The sequence below is a fragment of the Entelurus aequoreus genome, linkage group LG15, assembly GCF_033978785.1.
Source record: "Entelurus aequoreus isolate RoL-2023_Sb linkage group LG15, RoL_Eaeq_v1.1, whole genome shotgun sequence".
Classification (NCBI taxonomy): Eukaryota; Metazoa; Chordata; class Actinopteri; order Syngnathiformes; family Syngnathidae; genus Entelurus; species Entelurus aequoreus.
The window spans coordinates 45,299,079-45,315,623 of NC_084745.1; the positions used below are offsets into that span (position 1 = coordinate 45,299,079).

At 41.3% G+C, this 16,545-nt stretch overlaps 1 protein-coding gene across 4 annotated transcripts in view; it reads right to left on the reverse strand.

Annotated features, from left to right (window-relative positions):
• Positions 1-16,545, reverse strand: part of malrd1 (MAM and LDL receptor class A domain containing 1) — a 135,609-nt gene that overhangs the window by 47,238 nt on the left and 71,826 nt on the right. For all 4 annotated transcript variants that reach the window (XR_009821207.1, XM_062021611.1, XM_062021612.1 and 1 more), the window contains exons 19-20: positions 3,349-3,634; positions 289-534 (exon numbers count right to left, since the gene is read on the reverse strand). Coding sequence is in view for 3 of the 4 variants with exons in the window: in XM_062021611.1 (XP_061877595.1) it covers positions 289-534; positions 3,349-3,634 (532 nt within the window). In the remaining variant the exon portion in view is untranslated. The remainder of the gene's footprint in view (positions 1-288; positions 535-3,348; positions 3,635-16,545) is intronic.

The window sequence follows — 16,545 nt, forward strand, 5'->3', positions numbered from 1 at the left end:
TAACAATCCCGCCTTTGTCTGACCTTTTGGAACAAATTACTAACGAAAACCGAGGTACCATTGTATCATGTGGTTGACTGGAACAGAATATATTTAGAATTATATACATTTACATATGAACTTAAATCAATCAGCCTTATTACTCATTCAGCATTAAAGAGTTAAGCAATGTGGGTTAAAAGCTGAAAAGTGGTAGTAATCACAGGCAGCCTGTGGTGCCCACTTTTACGAGAGTCATTAATGGAGCTGCTAACGAGCTGCTGGGCTAAAAACAAAGCGAGCACCAACCGTTTTCATCCTTCAAAGTGTGATCGTATGGCGGTCGTATGCTCTGGAGCGAGCCCGTTCCCAGGGACCAATCAAAATTGTCCGCCAGGGAGCTCCTCCAGCCACACGGGCCCTCCTCAAAGGAGCAGGACGTCCCGCAGTGCTTTTCGTCGGTGCCATCTCCACAGTCGTCTCTGAAGTCACAGCGTTGGCCAGCGGAGAAGCAGCGACCGTTGTCACACGGCAGCAAGCCTGAAGAGCACCAGCCTGCAAACACACACCCAGGTAAGACACTTTCACATTTTATTACAAACTATCTGCGCCTCATTGTCCATCGTTTCCCAAAAGAAAGACTGATTAGGGTTTAGAAACTTTTGGGCACGACTCAGCATGTGTCACGGTGCTGCTACCTTAAAGAGGCTTTGTACGACAAAGCAGCATGGCGGCTGGTGATGCTGCTCTGAAAATCTCCTTCTTTAAAGAGCCAAGCATTCCAGCAGGGCTCAGAACTTGGGCTTTGGGAGATGAGGCGTGAGGAAGCGTAATCAAAAGGAGAGAAAGGGCGAGAAGTCCCTCCTAATCCTTTGTTCTTCTTCACACGCACGGGACCAGAAGCAATGGAAGCCATCCAAGCCTAACGGGAGGCCAGGAAGCAGCGGCCCCCGACCGAGAAACCCGACTGTTTCACCCCCCGCTGGGGTCTTTTCAATGTACCAGCCAATTTACAGAAAAAAAATAAAAATGGGTCATCTTCCTAATAGTTCCTTTGATGTTCGTGGAACAGGATTGTTCATGTTTATTACAGGCAGTAACTGTGCTATTACCATCATAAGACTGCTAACGATGCTAGTTTTAGCATCATTATTACCCTTTGCTACAGTCTACTCTGCTTTTTTCCAACAATCGATCTCAGGTTTCACATGACATTTCAGAACAATTTCACATAAGAGATATGTGTAGACTTCAATATGACTCAAGTAAACAACACCAAAACTTTAAATGTTCCATTGAAAATAAAGAACATTACACACGGCACTCAAAAATCTGTCAAAATGTTTTAGTACGACTTTGAAGCCGCACCGCTTGATGGATTGTCGGCCCGTAGTCAGAGGTACAAGTATTACTATGGTGTGTAAGGACCGTAAAATGGCACCCATTGGCAGACATTATCTGGCGTTTTGTTTCTCAATATTATGCAAAACCAACTCTTCTTACCTTCTGGTATGTGCTGATGTGTATTTGAGATCTGCATAAGTCCCTAAATTTGCGCATGTCCACCACTGCTGTCCGTATTGATGCCGTAGTCGATCAGCTTCTTCTTTTTCACTATCTTCTTGTTATGGGACATTCATCCTCCACTGTTGCCATTTCTAACATAAAGTAGTGTAAAGTTCTTACTTATATCTGTCAGTAAACTCGCCATGACAGCGCTAAAACATACCGGTCAAGTGAGTTTACATTATTCACCCAAGGAACTTTAGTTACTAGAGAGTTCCGGTCAGACGGTTTTTCACGGGACACATTTCCGGTGTTGTTGCACTAGTGAGCCACAGATGAGGAGATGCTGCTCTGTTATTGATTGAAGTAAAGTCTGAATGTCATTAAAACAGTTAGCTCCATCTTTTGACACTTCTTCCACTCCCGTCCTTGCACGCTACACCGCTACAACAAAGATGACGGGGAGAAGATGCTGTCAAAGTGGAGGCACGTAAATAAGACCACCCACAAAACGGTGCATCCTGAAGAGACTGTCAGAAAGCGACTAGAAGATGATCTGTAAAACATCATCTATGCAACATTTTGACCAAAGAACCACCATTACATGTTATGTAGACCACAAGGAAGTGTTTTACATTTAGAAAATAATCATAATATGACCCCTTTAATGCGCCTTATAATCCGTTGCGCCTTTTGTATGAAAAAAAGACCTAAATAGACCCGCTCATCGGCAGTGCGCCTTATGGTCCAGAAAATATGCTATGTACAAAGCAAACTACAACCTGCTACCCAAGAATGTACAACAATTCTTCTCAAGAAAAGGAGGGATATAACCACTGATTAGCATTATTCAGCACAAAGATGCCCCAATAAAGTTCCTGCATTTCGAAAGCTCCTTTCGTTCATCAATCAATCAATAATAGTTTATTTATATAGCCCTTAATCACAAGTGTCTCAAAGGGCTGCACAAGCCACAATGACATCCTGGGCTCAGATCCCACATCAGGGCAAGAAAAAACTCGACCCAATGGGATTACAATGAGAAACTTTGGAGGGGACCGCAGATGTGGGGACCCCCCCTGACCCCTGGGTGACCGGTGCAATGGAGGTCGAGTGGATCTAGTTAATGATGTAGTTAGTTCTTCTTTCTCTCCGTTTGTTGTCATAGATATACACAAGAAATAAGAAAAAAAACAGTCGCTGCGTATATTCCAACGGCAGTCGTGTGTTTGAAAGAGAAGTATTAGGAACACCCCCTACTGTGTTCAACAGCACAGTCTGCCCCCAATAAGGTTCCTGGTAGCTTGGAGAAGTCCCACCTTGCTAGAAGAAACTCCGAAAGGTTCCTGAGGAACTAAATCTACCCGGGTAAGTGGGAACGTTTCTGAAAATGTTCCTGTGGTAGAAAAGGGCCTTTTGTAATTGTATTGTAAGCATGTTTGAAATAAACTGTGTGGGGGGAGGTGTGGCCAGCGCGCCTGCAGGAGCAAAGGTCACCGCCTCTGTCTATGGTGCAGAGGACGAGCACCATCGGATGGGGGCGGGGCATGTGCTGACGGCGAGACACAGCTGACAGGTGATTAGATTTCACAGGTGGTACGTGTTAATCTAATCATCTGTTGTCTTTAACAGTAAGCGGCCGAGAGCAGGAGAGGAGAGAGGATACGGACGTGACTGAAAAGTCACGTTCTACTGGAGAAAGACAATCTAAGCACAATAAAACTTTGTTAAAACCGCACGCTTGGCTCCTGTGCCGTGTTTACAGTGGAACTGCTAGGGAGCAACTTCTACAAACTGAAACTGCAATAAGTTAAAGTACAGAAGTGGAGGAGGACACAAATAGGACATGTTGGAAAAGTGCACCTTGAGGAGGTGGAGTGTTGTCGTCTGCCACAGTCGAGGAGGCCAGCAGGCACCCTGGTGAAAAGGTGATGTCATCCAAGCAGATGTCCCCCTTTGGATTTCTGCCCACTTTGCCCTCAAACGTGACCTGGAAGTCCTTGGTGTGGCTCAGCGGGACCTCCGTCATCTGCCAGTAGTTGCCCTGGTCTCCCGTCAGGTTGAGGAGCAGGTCGAGACGTCCTTCACTCTTCCTGAACACAGCCAGAGTTCCCATGCCGTCTCCAGACATGTGGAAGAAGAAACGCATCTGAGGAAAAGACGGAGGAAAAATTGTTTATAGAACACACACAAACCAATGAACACTTCTGTGTTTGTCTCCTTTCAGCATCTATCTGTGCTGTCCATGCGCCATTCAAGTGATGAGGCGTTCAAGCACAATGTAACGTTCAGGCAGGCTCTATGCTTTTTTTCAGGGATTTTTTTTTTTTAGCACAACTGCAAATTAAGACATTATGAGGCCAAAGAAAGTTGTGAGTGAGAGCACTTAATAGAAAGGTGTAACACTATTGAAGTACAAACCCTGTTTCCATTGTGTTAGATGTAAATATAAACAGAGTACAATGATTTGCAAATCCTTTTCAACCCATATTCAATTGAATGCACTACAAAGACAAGATATTTGATGTTCAAACTCATAAACTTTATTTTTTGCAAATAATAATTAACTTAGAATTTCATGGCTGCAACACGTGCCAAAGTAGTTGGGAAAGGGCATGTTCACCACTGTGTTACATGGCCTTTCCTTTTAACAACACTCAGTAAACGTTTGGGAACTGAGGAGACACATTTTTTAAGCTTCTCAGGTGGAATTCTTTTCCATTCTTGCTTGATGTACAGCTTAAGTTGTTCAACAGTCCGGGGGTCTCCCTTGTGCTATTTTAGGCTTCATAATGCGCCACACATTTTCAATGGGAGACAGGTCTGGACTACAGGCAGGCCAGTCTAGTACCCGCACTCTTTTACTATGAAGCCACGTTGATGTAACACGTGGCTTGGCATTGTCTTGCTGAAATAAGCAGGGGCGTCCATGGTAACGTTGCTTGGATGGCAACATATGTTGCTCCAAAACCTGTATGTACCTTTCAGCATTATTGGTGCCTTCACAGATGTGTAAGTTACCCATGTCTTGGGCACTAATACACCCGCTGGCTTTTCAACTTTGCGCCTATAACAATCCGGATGGTTCTTTTCCTCTTTGGTCCGGAGGACACGACGTCCACAGTTTCCAAAAACAATTTGAAATGTGGACTCGTCAGACCACAGAACACTTTTCCACTTTGTATCAGTCCATCTTAGATGAGCTCAGGCCCAGTGAAGCCGGCGGCGTTTCTGGGTGTTGTTGATAAACGGTTTTCGCCTTGCATAGGAGAGTTTTAACTTGCACTTACAGATGTAGCGACCAACTGTAGTTACTGACAGTGGGTTTCTGAAGTGTTCCTGAGCCCATGTGGTGATATCCTTTACACACTGATGTTGCACGCCTGAGGGATTGAAGGTCACGGGCTTAGCTGCTTACGTGCAGTGATTTCTCCAGATTCTCTGAACCCTTTGATGATATTACGGACCGTAGATGGTGAAATCCCTAAATTCCTTGCAATAGCTGGTTGAGAAAGGTTTTTCTTAAACTGTTCAACAATTTGCTCACGCATTTGTTGACAAAGTGGTGACCCTCGCCCATCCTTGTTTGTGAATGACTGAGCATTTCATGGAATCTACTTTTATACCCAATCATGGCACCCACCTGTTCCCAATTTGCCTGTTCACCTGTGGGATGTTCCAAATAAGTGTTTGATGAGCATTCCTCAACTTTATCAGTATATATTGCCACCTTTCCCAACTTCTTTGTCACGTGTTGCTGGCATCAAATTCTAAAGTTAATGATTATTTGCACAAAAAAAAATGTTTATCAGTTTGAACATCAAATATGTTGTCTTTGTAGTGCATTCAACTGAATATGGGTTGAAAATTATTTGCAAATCATTGTATTCCGTTTATATTTACATCTAACACAATTTCCCAACTCATATGGAAACGGGGTTTGTAAAAAAAACAAAAAAAAATTGTAGCAAAGTACAAAGGTGGCATCTGCGTGGCTCTCCTCTCATCGCCATCTTTACCAACAAGAGTCTTCATTAAAAGGTAAAAGTACCGTATTTTCTGGACCACAGGGCGCACCGAATTATATGGCGCACTGCCTATGAATGGTCTATTTTCTATCTGTTTTCATACAAAAGGCGCACCGGATTATAGGGCGCATTAAAGGGGTCATATTATTATTCTTTTTTTCTAAATGTAAAACACTTCCTTGTGGTCTACATAACATGTAATGGTGGTTCTTTGGTCAAAATGTTACATAGATTAAGTTTTACATATAATCTTCAAGTCACTTTCTGACAGTCTCTTCAGGATGCACTGTTTTGTGGGCGGTCTTATTTACGTGCCTCCACTTTGACAGCATCTTCTCCCCGTCATCTTTGTTGTAGCGGTGTAGCATGCAAGGACGGGAGTGGAAGAAGTGTCAAAAGATGGCGCTAACTGTTTTAATGACATTCACACTTTGCCTCAATCAATAACGGAGCAGCATCTCCTCATCTGTGGCTCACTAGTACAACAACAACGCCGGTGATGTGTCCAGTGAAAAACCGTCCGACCGGAACTCTCTAAGAACTAAAGTTCCTTGGGTGAATAATGTAAACTCACTACACCGGTATGTTTTAGCGCTTCCATAGCGAGATATAAGTTAGAACTTTACACTACTTTATATTAGAAATGGCAACAGCAGAGGATGAATGTCACATAACAAGAAGATAGTGAAAAAGAAGAAGCTTATCGACTACGGTATCGGCATGGCGGACATGCACACATTTTCAGGACTTATTCAGATCTCAAATACACATCAGCACATACCAGAAGGTATGTGCTACTGACTAAAGTAGCCATAATGGGCCGACAATCCATCAAGCGGTGAGGCTTCAAAGTCGTACTAAAACATTTGGACAGATTTTTGAGTGCCGTGTGTAATGTTCTTTATTTTCAATGGAACATTTAAAGTTTTGGTGTTGTTGACTGGTGTCATATTGCAGTCTACACGTATCTCTTATGTGTAACTGCCATCATATTGCTGTCTACACGTATCTCTTATGTGCGACTACCATTTACTGGCCACACTTATCATTTCACCATGTACCAAATAAAATGGCTTTGAGGTCGGTAAGCACAACCAGAATTATTCCGTACATTAGGCGCACCGGGTCATAAGGCGCACTGTCGATTTTTGAGAAAATGAAAGGATTTTAAGTGCGCCTTATAGTCCAAAATGTTTTAACTTATCCATTTCATTACACATTTAAATGTATTCCACATAGTTGTCTGCATATGTAAAGTTCTCATTATCCTCCATAAGGCTTTCTGTTCATATTTGTGGAAGTCTTGAACAAATTATTATGATTGTTGGGGTTGATGGGTTTTCCTATGATTGCAATATTTAAAGTATTGGCCAATACCAACAATAGTATTATTCATATATAAAAACAAATCCTACATACTTGTAGTATTTTGTAGTGTGGAATGTTAAAACAGGCTTGATGAAGTGAAATGACTCAAAGAGAACAACGATAGGCATGGAAAACACAAATAACTTTTTAATCTTTGGGTTTTGGGGAAAGTAGCAAGTCTTGTCAAGTCAAAAGGCTCAAGTCCAAGTGAAGTCACAAGTCATTGATGTTAAAGGCCTACTGAAATGACTTTTTTTTATTTAAACGGGGATAGCAGATCCATTCTATGTGTCATACTTGATCATTTCGCAATATTGCCATATTTTTGCTGAAAGGATTTAGTATAGAACAACGACGATAAAGTTCGCAACTTTTGGTCTCTGATAAAAAAAAAGCCTTGCCCCTACCGGAAGTAGCGTGACGACACCGGAGGAAGGACTGCTCATATTTTCCTATTGTTTACACCAGCAGCGAGAGAGATTCGGACCGAGAAAGCGACGAATACCCCATTAATTTGAGCGAGGATGAAAGATTCGTGGATGAGGAACGTGAAAGTGAAGGACTAGCGTGCAGTGCAGAACGCATCTTTTTTCGCTCTGACCGTAACTTAGGTACAAGGACTCATTGGATTCCGCATTCTCTCCTTTTTCTATTGTGGATCACGGATTTGTATTTTAAACCACCTCGGATACTATATCCTCTTGAAAATGAGAGTCGAGAACGCGAAATGGACATTCACAGTGGCTTTTATCTCCACGACAATACATCGGTGAAGCTCTTTAGCTACTGAGCTAACGTGATAGCATCGGGCTTTACTGCATATAGAAACAAAACAAATAAGTCCCTGACTGGAAGGATAGACAGAAGATCAACAATACTACCAAACTCTGCACATGTAAATAAACGGTTAATGCTTTCCAGCTCGGCGAAGCTTAATAATGCTGTTGTTAACCACGCCATTGAAGCTAACTTAGCTACGGAACCTCGACAGAGCTATGCTAAAAACATTAGCTCTGCACCTACGCCAGCTCTCATCTGCTCATCACGACCCGTGCTCACCTGCGTTCCAGCGATCGACGGTACGACGAAGGACTTCACCCGATCACCGATGCGGTTGGCGGCCCGGAGACGGAGGAAGTCAAGGTGAGGTCGTTCGGCTAGCGCGTCTGCTATCCTCAAAGTGCTCCTGGTTGTGTTGCTGTAGTCCGCCGCTAATACACCGATCGCACCTACAGCTTTCTTCTTTGCAGTCTCCATTGTTCATTAAACAAACTGCAAAAGATTCACCAACACAGATGTCCAGAATACTGTGGAATTTTGAAATGAAAACAGAGCTTTTTGTATTGGATTCAATGGGCTCCGAATACTTCCGCTTCCACTGTTGACGTCACGCGCAAACGTCATCATATCGAAACGTTTTCAGCCGGAAGTTTGCCGGGAAATTTAAAATTGCACTTCATAAGTTAACCCGGCCGTATTGGCATGTGTTGCAATGTTAAGATTTCATCATTGATATATAAACTATCAGACTGCATGGTCAGTAGTAGTGGGTTTCAGTAGGCCTTTAAAGTCTAAGTCGAGTTGCAAGTCTCTTTACATTTTGTCAAGTCGAGTCTAAAGTCATCAAATTTATGACTCGAGTCCAAGTCATGTGACTCGAGTCCACACCCCTGGTATTAACAAATGAATGTCTCTCGTTATGTTGTTAAAAACAGAAGTAGGAATTTCTGTTCCTCTCGGCCTACTGAAAAAGGAGTAGTCCAAATTTGGCACATCATTTCTGAAGAAGCTGAGCAGAAGATCAGAGAGATATGAAAGCGAAAGCTGGACTATTTGTGTTGCTCCTCACAGTTTGTCACGGTCCGACTTTTCACGCTTAAATTGCAACAATGACTACATGTGTATTTGTGTCTTTAGAGATATATTAGTCTGAATGTCTGTTGTAGATTTGCAATTAAGTATTTCTCATTGTCTCTCCTTTTTTCTTCCAGCCGAAGAAAAGCCTTGTGATGGCAGAAAAGATGGTGTTCAGTGTTACGGAAAGCTGGGAGAGCCAATGTTACTCCGCTTGATGGACAATGCCCGTAAATTATTCAGATATCAATGGTTTAAAAACACAACCATACTGACAAGGGGAGGAGGTCGTAGAATGTTTCTATCAGAAAAACGATTTAGCTTCACCCCAGAAGAAGGACTGATGAAGATAAACAGGTTGGAGAGGAGAGATGGCGGCAAATATACTCTCAACATTTATAACCTTAAAGGGACACTGAACAGCAGTCGGACTCTACAGTTGTTTGTTGAAGGTAAATATCTTATCTCATATTTGATTTTGGTATTTGTTTTGTTTTAATTGCAAGGATATATAGTAGATAAAGTCTTTCCAGATGAAATGCCCTATTTTGTGATGATTCGGAAATTACGGTACAATTACAACTTGTGGTCAACAAGAACACCAGATTTTTTCTTACTTAGCTATACCCGTATTTTCCGGACTATAAAGCGCACTTAAAATCCTTTTTTTTCCTCAAAACTCGACAGTGCGCCTTATAAGAGAGCACATTACTCCTGTTTTAGCCTCCCTCCACTGGCTGCCTGTGTATTTTAGTCCATTTTAAAATTATCTTACTCGTTTTTAAATCCTTACGTGGTCTTGCCCCACCGTACCTCTCTGAGCTGCTCCACCTCTATGCCCCCACCCGGTCCCTCAGGTCAGCTGATCCTGTAGGTACCCAAAACAAAGCGCAAGCTCAGAGGGGACAGAGCCTTCTCTGTTGCGGGTCCCAAACTCTGGAACGATCTCCCTCTCCATGTGAGACAGGCCCCTTCTTTGGCTATTTTTAAGACCCTTCTTAAAACCCATTTTTATTCACTGGCTTTTAACCCAGCATGAGACTTTAAACTGTTTTTTAGCTTTTAACTTTTTTAACTGTTTTTAACTTTTAAACAGTTTTTTATCTAACAAACTGTTCTGAGGGTAATTTATATTTGCTTTTTCAATGTGCATTTTTATTTCTGTTTTAAATGTTATTTTTTAGTCTGTCCTTTGCCTCTATTTCTTTGTGGTGTACAGCCCTTTGTTTTTCAACTGTGCTTGTTTTTAAAGGATTTATAAATAAAGTTGGTATGGTATGGTATAACCCGGTGCGCCTAATGTGCAGAATAATTCTGGTTGTGCTTACCGACCTCGAAGCAATTTTATAATTGTTGATTGTCTTGTCTCAGAAGAAAAAGCAAAGCAACACACGAGAAGGTACAAAATGGTCATTTTTCTCAACGGACAAAAGACGACGGACAGACAAGAATTCTCCGTCTTACGTGTGTGTCCCCATATTTCATCGGAAATGAAAAAATATAAGACCTCTCGTCAATACAGCAACATCATTGTACAATTTTATAGCTGCTAGAGGACTGAGCTGATACTTTATCGTGGTGGAGGAGTTTGCGTGTCCCAATGATCCTAGGAGCTATGTTGGAAGACCCTACCAGGGGCTTCTATGCTGACGTCGACTGGGGATGTTGTGGATCGGTGGAAGGATTACTTTGAAGACCTCCTCAATCCCACCTACACGTCTTCCAATGAGGAAGCAGTGCCTTGGGACTCTCTGGTGGGCTGAGGTTGCTGAGGTCGTTTAGAAGCTCCTTGTTGGCAGGGCTTTGGGGGTGGATGAGGTCCGCCCGGAGTTCCTTAAGGCTCTGGATGCTGTGGGGCTGTCGTGGTTGACAAGACTCTGCAGCATTTCGTGGACATCGCAATATATATATATATAAAGGGGAACCGGAGGGTGTGTTCCAACTATCATTGGATCACACTCCTCAGCCTTCCAGGTATACTGGAGAGGAGGATACGCCGGATAGTCAAACCTCGGATTCAGGAGGAACAGTGTGGTTTTCGTCCTGGTCGTGGAACTTTGGACCAACTCTATACTCTCGGCAGGGTCCTTGAGGGTGCATTTGAGTTTGCCCAACCAGTCTACATGTGTTTTGTGGACTTGGAAGAAGGCATTCGACCGTGTCCCTCGGGAAGTCCTGTGGAGAGTGTTCAGAGAGTACGGGGTATCGGACCATCTGATTGTGGCGGTCCGCTCCCTGTATGATCAGTGTCAGAGCTTGGTCCGCATTGCCGGCAGAGAGTCGGACCCGTATCCAGTGAGGATTGGACTCCGCCAGGGCTGCCCTTTGTCACCGATTCTGTTTACAACTTTTATGGACATATTTTCTAGTCAGTGCGCTGAGGGCATCCGGCTTGGTGGCTGCAGGATTTGGTCTCTGTTTTTGCGAATTATGTGGTCCTGATGGCTTTATCTGGCCTTGATCTTCAGCTCTCACTGGATCCGCTCGCAGCTGAGTATGAAGCGACTGGAATGAAAATTGCTTCCCGTACTTAAAGCGAGTGGCACATCCCCGTGCAGCACAACAGGACATGTTTACACTGCAAACACTATTCAGTTTGTGAAATATGGAAGTGCAGTGTCGCTTAGCTGCGGCTTTAAGTTGGCGCTCCGTAGTCACGTGAGTGCCTTTTGACCAACCATTGAGATTTCTTGAAACCGGGTTATCCATACTCTCTACACGCGACTCTGCAAGTTCCTACTGTAATGTATATGTCAGGTGTCGCTAAAGGGTGAGTTGTTTTACCCTGTTTTCATTTTATCATACGACTGTTGAAGGGTGCTTGCATGAAACAGATTGTGTTTGACTGGGGTTTGGATCACACGTTTCTCTGGCAATTCTAAAACTGGTTATTAATGCAAATTTTTTGTTTTCTAGATTCTGTGCCTGGTGCCAATTCCACTTTGAGTGACCAACCAACACTCACCCTGCCCGCTGAATGTAAGAATCCTTGTAACCTCAGATCATTCTAATTCTTTCCACCAGGCTGTTTTGTGTTCATTGAAACAGTTGGTGGTAATATTTAATATACTGTACAGTGGATCTCGCATGAGAGGAAGGGGCGTGGGGGATAATCATCTTGCAATGCAGTTTGCAGAAAATTATGGAAAGCACCACTCTACATAGCAACTGACGCTGTGGTCAAAGTGGGAATTTCCACCAAAAACATTTTAAACTATTCAAAACTCTACTGCCATCTGGTGGCTAAAGCGGATAGTCCATCCCACAATTTGTCACGTTTCACATGTCACGTAAACCCTGACAAATGGGGCCATATGAATCACCTTCATGCTCTATCATATACATATGGTGCACTATGATGATGATGTATATTTATGTACTAACTATTAACGTTGTGATTATTGTTTGTTTTCTTTGCTGGCAATTGAAAAACATTTTTATTCATTATATCCCAGTTTTAGATAAATATTGAATAAATAAATAAATAAATAGAGTATTCATCTCTTTTGGCGCTTAAAAACAACCCCACATTTAAAAATATGTTGATTACACTTTTGGTGACTAAACACTGTGAAATTGGAGGGCACGTATGTTCCGTGCTATCGCCATCTACTGGCTTGGCGTGCGTAATACAACACATCCTTTTGTCATTTTCTGTAACATATGTATTGATTGGCAACACTAAATTGGCCCGAGTGTGTGAATGTGAGTGTGAAAGTTGTTTATCAAGCGATATAAAATGGATGGATGGATGTATTTCTCCATTTCAATACTACTGTGCTTTCTGTTGATTCAAAACAGATTACTGGCTGATTATACGGAACGGCATTTTGGCACCAACAATCCTGGTAATGATCGGGGTGATCATCTTTTTCGCTCTGAAGAAAAAGCTTGGCGGGACACACACAGGTACAATTTCTCAATCTTTTTCTCATGGATCAAACATAATTGATTTCTTTGAGGGGCTTTTGGGTAGGGGAGAAAACAGAAATTGTATCCACAAGTGTTAAAAAACACTATAGTTGGTCGATTATTTGAAAACACAAAACTACCTCTTTTTTTTTACTGTAAATCTATTTTTGCAATGAATGTACAGACAAAGTATTTTATATATTTCTGTTTCACCTTTTTCTGCAGCTAAGGAAGACCAGGAATTGACGTACGTTAATGTTTCAAGGGAAAAAAATGCAACTCAACAACGGGGAAGAGCACCAACAAGTTAGCTTTTCAGAGCCTCGAAGAGGAATGTGGACTCTATGGAACTTCTAACGTCAAATTAGATGCTAAATTAATAGGCTGCGTTGGTGATTTACCCTTTCCTTAAACGTCACCAAGAGTAAAAAAATACACATGACAATGAACAATAACTGAGCTTTGAATTATTTTTTTTTTTAACTATGGGAAATTTAAAAGTGCATCATAGGGTTAATTTTGACTTCCATATTGAAACATTTTTTTTTTGTTTTTATTTAACTTTGGGAAATGTAAAAGTGCATCATAGGGTTAGTTTTGACTTGTATACTGTACATTTTTTTTATTTGTATTTATTTAACTTTGGGAAATTTAAAAGTTTATCATTGAGTTAATTTTGACTTCTATACTGTAAAATGTTTTATTTGTTTTTATTTAACTTTGGGAAATTTAAAAGTGCATCGTAGCTCGGTTGATAGAGCGGCCGTGCCAGCAACTTGAGGGTTCCAGGTTCGATCCCCGCTTCCGCCATCCTAGTTACTGCCGTTGTGTCCTTGGGCAAGACACTTTACCCACCTGCTCCCAGTGCCACCCACACTGGGTTAAATGTAACTGAGATATTGGGTTTAACTATGTAAAAGCGCTTTGAGTCACTAGAGAAAAGCGCTATATAAATATAATTCACACTCACACATAGGGTTAATTTTGACTTCTATACTGTAAAATGTTGTATTTGTTTTTATTTAACTTTGGGAAATGTAAAAGTGCATCGTAGGGTTAATTTTGACTTGTATACTGTACATTTTTGTATTTGTTTTTATTTAACTTTGGGAAATGTAAAAGTGCATCATAGGGTTAATTTTGACTTCCATACTGTAAAAATCTCTACCAAAGTATAATGTACATTAAATAAAAAAATACACTTACATTTTATCTAACGTTTTATTACTGGTAAGCTACTTCCTCGCTTCCTTGTTCGTGGAAGTTTATTGTAGATCATAAATCATGCCTCCCAAATTTAAAAAGTTAAAGTACCAATGATTGTCACACGAAATTATTCTCTGCATTTGACCCATCACCCTTGATCAGCCCCTGGGAGGTGAGGGGAGCAGTGAGCAGCAGCGGTGGCCGCGCCCGGGAATAATTTTGGGTTATTTAACCCCCAATTCCAACCCTTGATGCTGAGTGCCAAGCAGGGAGGTAATGGCTCCCATTTTTATAGTCTTTGGTATGACTTGGCCGGGGTTTGAACTCACAACCTACCGATCTCAGGGCGGACACTCTAACTACTAGGCCACTGAGTACTTGATAGTAGAAGGATGAGTAAGTATTTAGACAAGTTGGTGGGGTTCGGTACCTTCAACAAGGTTAAGAACCACTGCTCTAGAGACTCAAAGCGCTTTACATAGTGAAACCCATAATCTACATCTTTAAACTACATTTAATTAAACCAGTCTGGGTGGCACTGCCACTGGGGGCAAGTGGGTAAAGTGTCTTGCTCAAGGACACAACAGCAGTGACTAGGTTGGCAGAAGCGGGGATTGCACCTGGAACCTTCAAGTTGCTGGCCCAGCCGCTCTACCAGCCGAGCCACGCCTCCCCATTAACTTCCAAAAATGTTATATGAGTTGGCAAGACATGTACAAAAAACCCACATTTCATTTAAATAATGACGTCACCAGTTTGGAAAGACAGCAGAGCATTAGCATAAGCTTAGCGAGTCACCTGATCCATCATAGGTAGAGGATTACCCACAATCCGTTGCGGTTACACGTACTCCTGAATGCAAGTATATCTTGAGTCACTAGGTGGCAGTGTTACCTTGATTTGTGCAGTAAAAAAAAAAAAAAAGAGTATGGTCAACTAAACAACAGGCGCAATGACTGCTGCTTGCTTTTTTTGTAACATGGTAAGTGAATAAGTGTACTTATTTCCCTATATGTCTACAAAATAACTCAGATATGGTAACAGTAGCGAGCAGTAGAGAATATGTGGTGATTTTTGGTCCAGAACACACATGTGACACTCAAGGCCCGGGGGCCAGATCTGGCCCGCGACATAATTTTATCTGGCCCGCAAACACCTGGAAATTATATGTGTCAATAAAGTACTTAATATTTTCTCACTAAATGTAATGGATTTTTTTCATTTTGACAGAAAAAATATATGTACTGCTTAGTGTTGTCCCGATACCAATATTTTGGTACTGGTACCAAAATTATTTCAATACTTTGGTACTTTTCTAAATAAAGGGGAACACAAAAAATGTAATTATTGGCTTTATTTTAACAAAATATCTTAGGGTACATTAAACATATGTTTCTTATTGCAAGTTTGTCCTTAAAAAAAATAGTGAACATACAAGACAACTTGTCTTTTAGTAGTAAGTAAACAAACAAAGACTCCTAATTAGTCTGCTGATGGTAACATATTGTATTGTGTCTTTTCCATTCTATTATTATGTCTACATTATTAAGGACAAGCAGTAGAAAATTAATTATTAATCTACTTGTTCATTTACTGTTAGTATCTGCTTACTTTCTCTTTTAACATGTTCTATCTACACTTCTGTTAAAATGTAATAATAACTTATTCTTTTCTTCTTTGATACTTTACATTAGTTTTGGATGATACCACATTTAGGTATCGATCCGATACCAAGTAGTTACAGGATCGTACATTGGTCATATTCAAAGTCCTCATGTGTCCAGGGACGTGTTTACTGAGTTTATAAACATAATATGAATGTTTTTAAAACGAAAGAACATTCTGTGATGCCAAAAAATATCGACGTAATCATAGTAGTATCTAGTACTTGGTATCATTACAGTGGATGTCAGGTTTAGATCCACCAATGGCGTTTGTTTATATTTTGACGCCGGTGAGCTATTGTATCCTCCTACGGTGTGTAGTGAAGCATGTTTAGCTATTCCTCGTCCTGCAGGGATGATACTTGTAAGAAACTTACTTTATTTGTCACCATGGAGACAAGGATTAGTGATTTATAAGTAGCTAAAACACTGCAGACTGCGGATGGATGTAAGCCGCTAACTAGCTAGCCATGTCTTAAAGCACCTCTTCCTGAGGGTGTTTCAGTGTTATAACTTCACCTTTATCGTTAGTTTTTAAGCGAAAATGCGTCCGTTCTCCCTTTTCTGTCTACACACTGTGTCTGCTTGTAAGTACTCTGTGATTGTGCGCTGCCGAACATGCTCCTCTGCTCGTAAAACCAGCAATGACACGACGTGACGACGACGGGGGCACGGGACCGATACTTTTCAGAGGCGCTATAGTACAGAATATGATTCATTAGTATCGCGGTACTATACTAATACCGGTATACCGTACTTAACTACCCATCAAATTAATAAAAATTACAATAAATGTTACGTTGTTCTTTACAGCGTAATGCTGTAAATTGATAAAAACTATACCAGTTTTTTGCGTTAAAATTCTGTTGACTGAGCTGCCAGTTTTTGACTGTAAAATGTACGGTTGTTGTTTTTAACGGTGTATTACTGTAAATGGAAAAACGTGTTATTACGGTAGACAAACTGGCAGCTAAGTTGCCAGAATAAAAAAGGAACTTGTACTGTTTTTCCATTAAAAATATAATGTT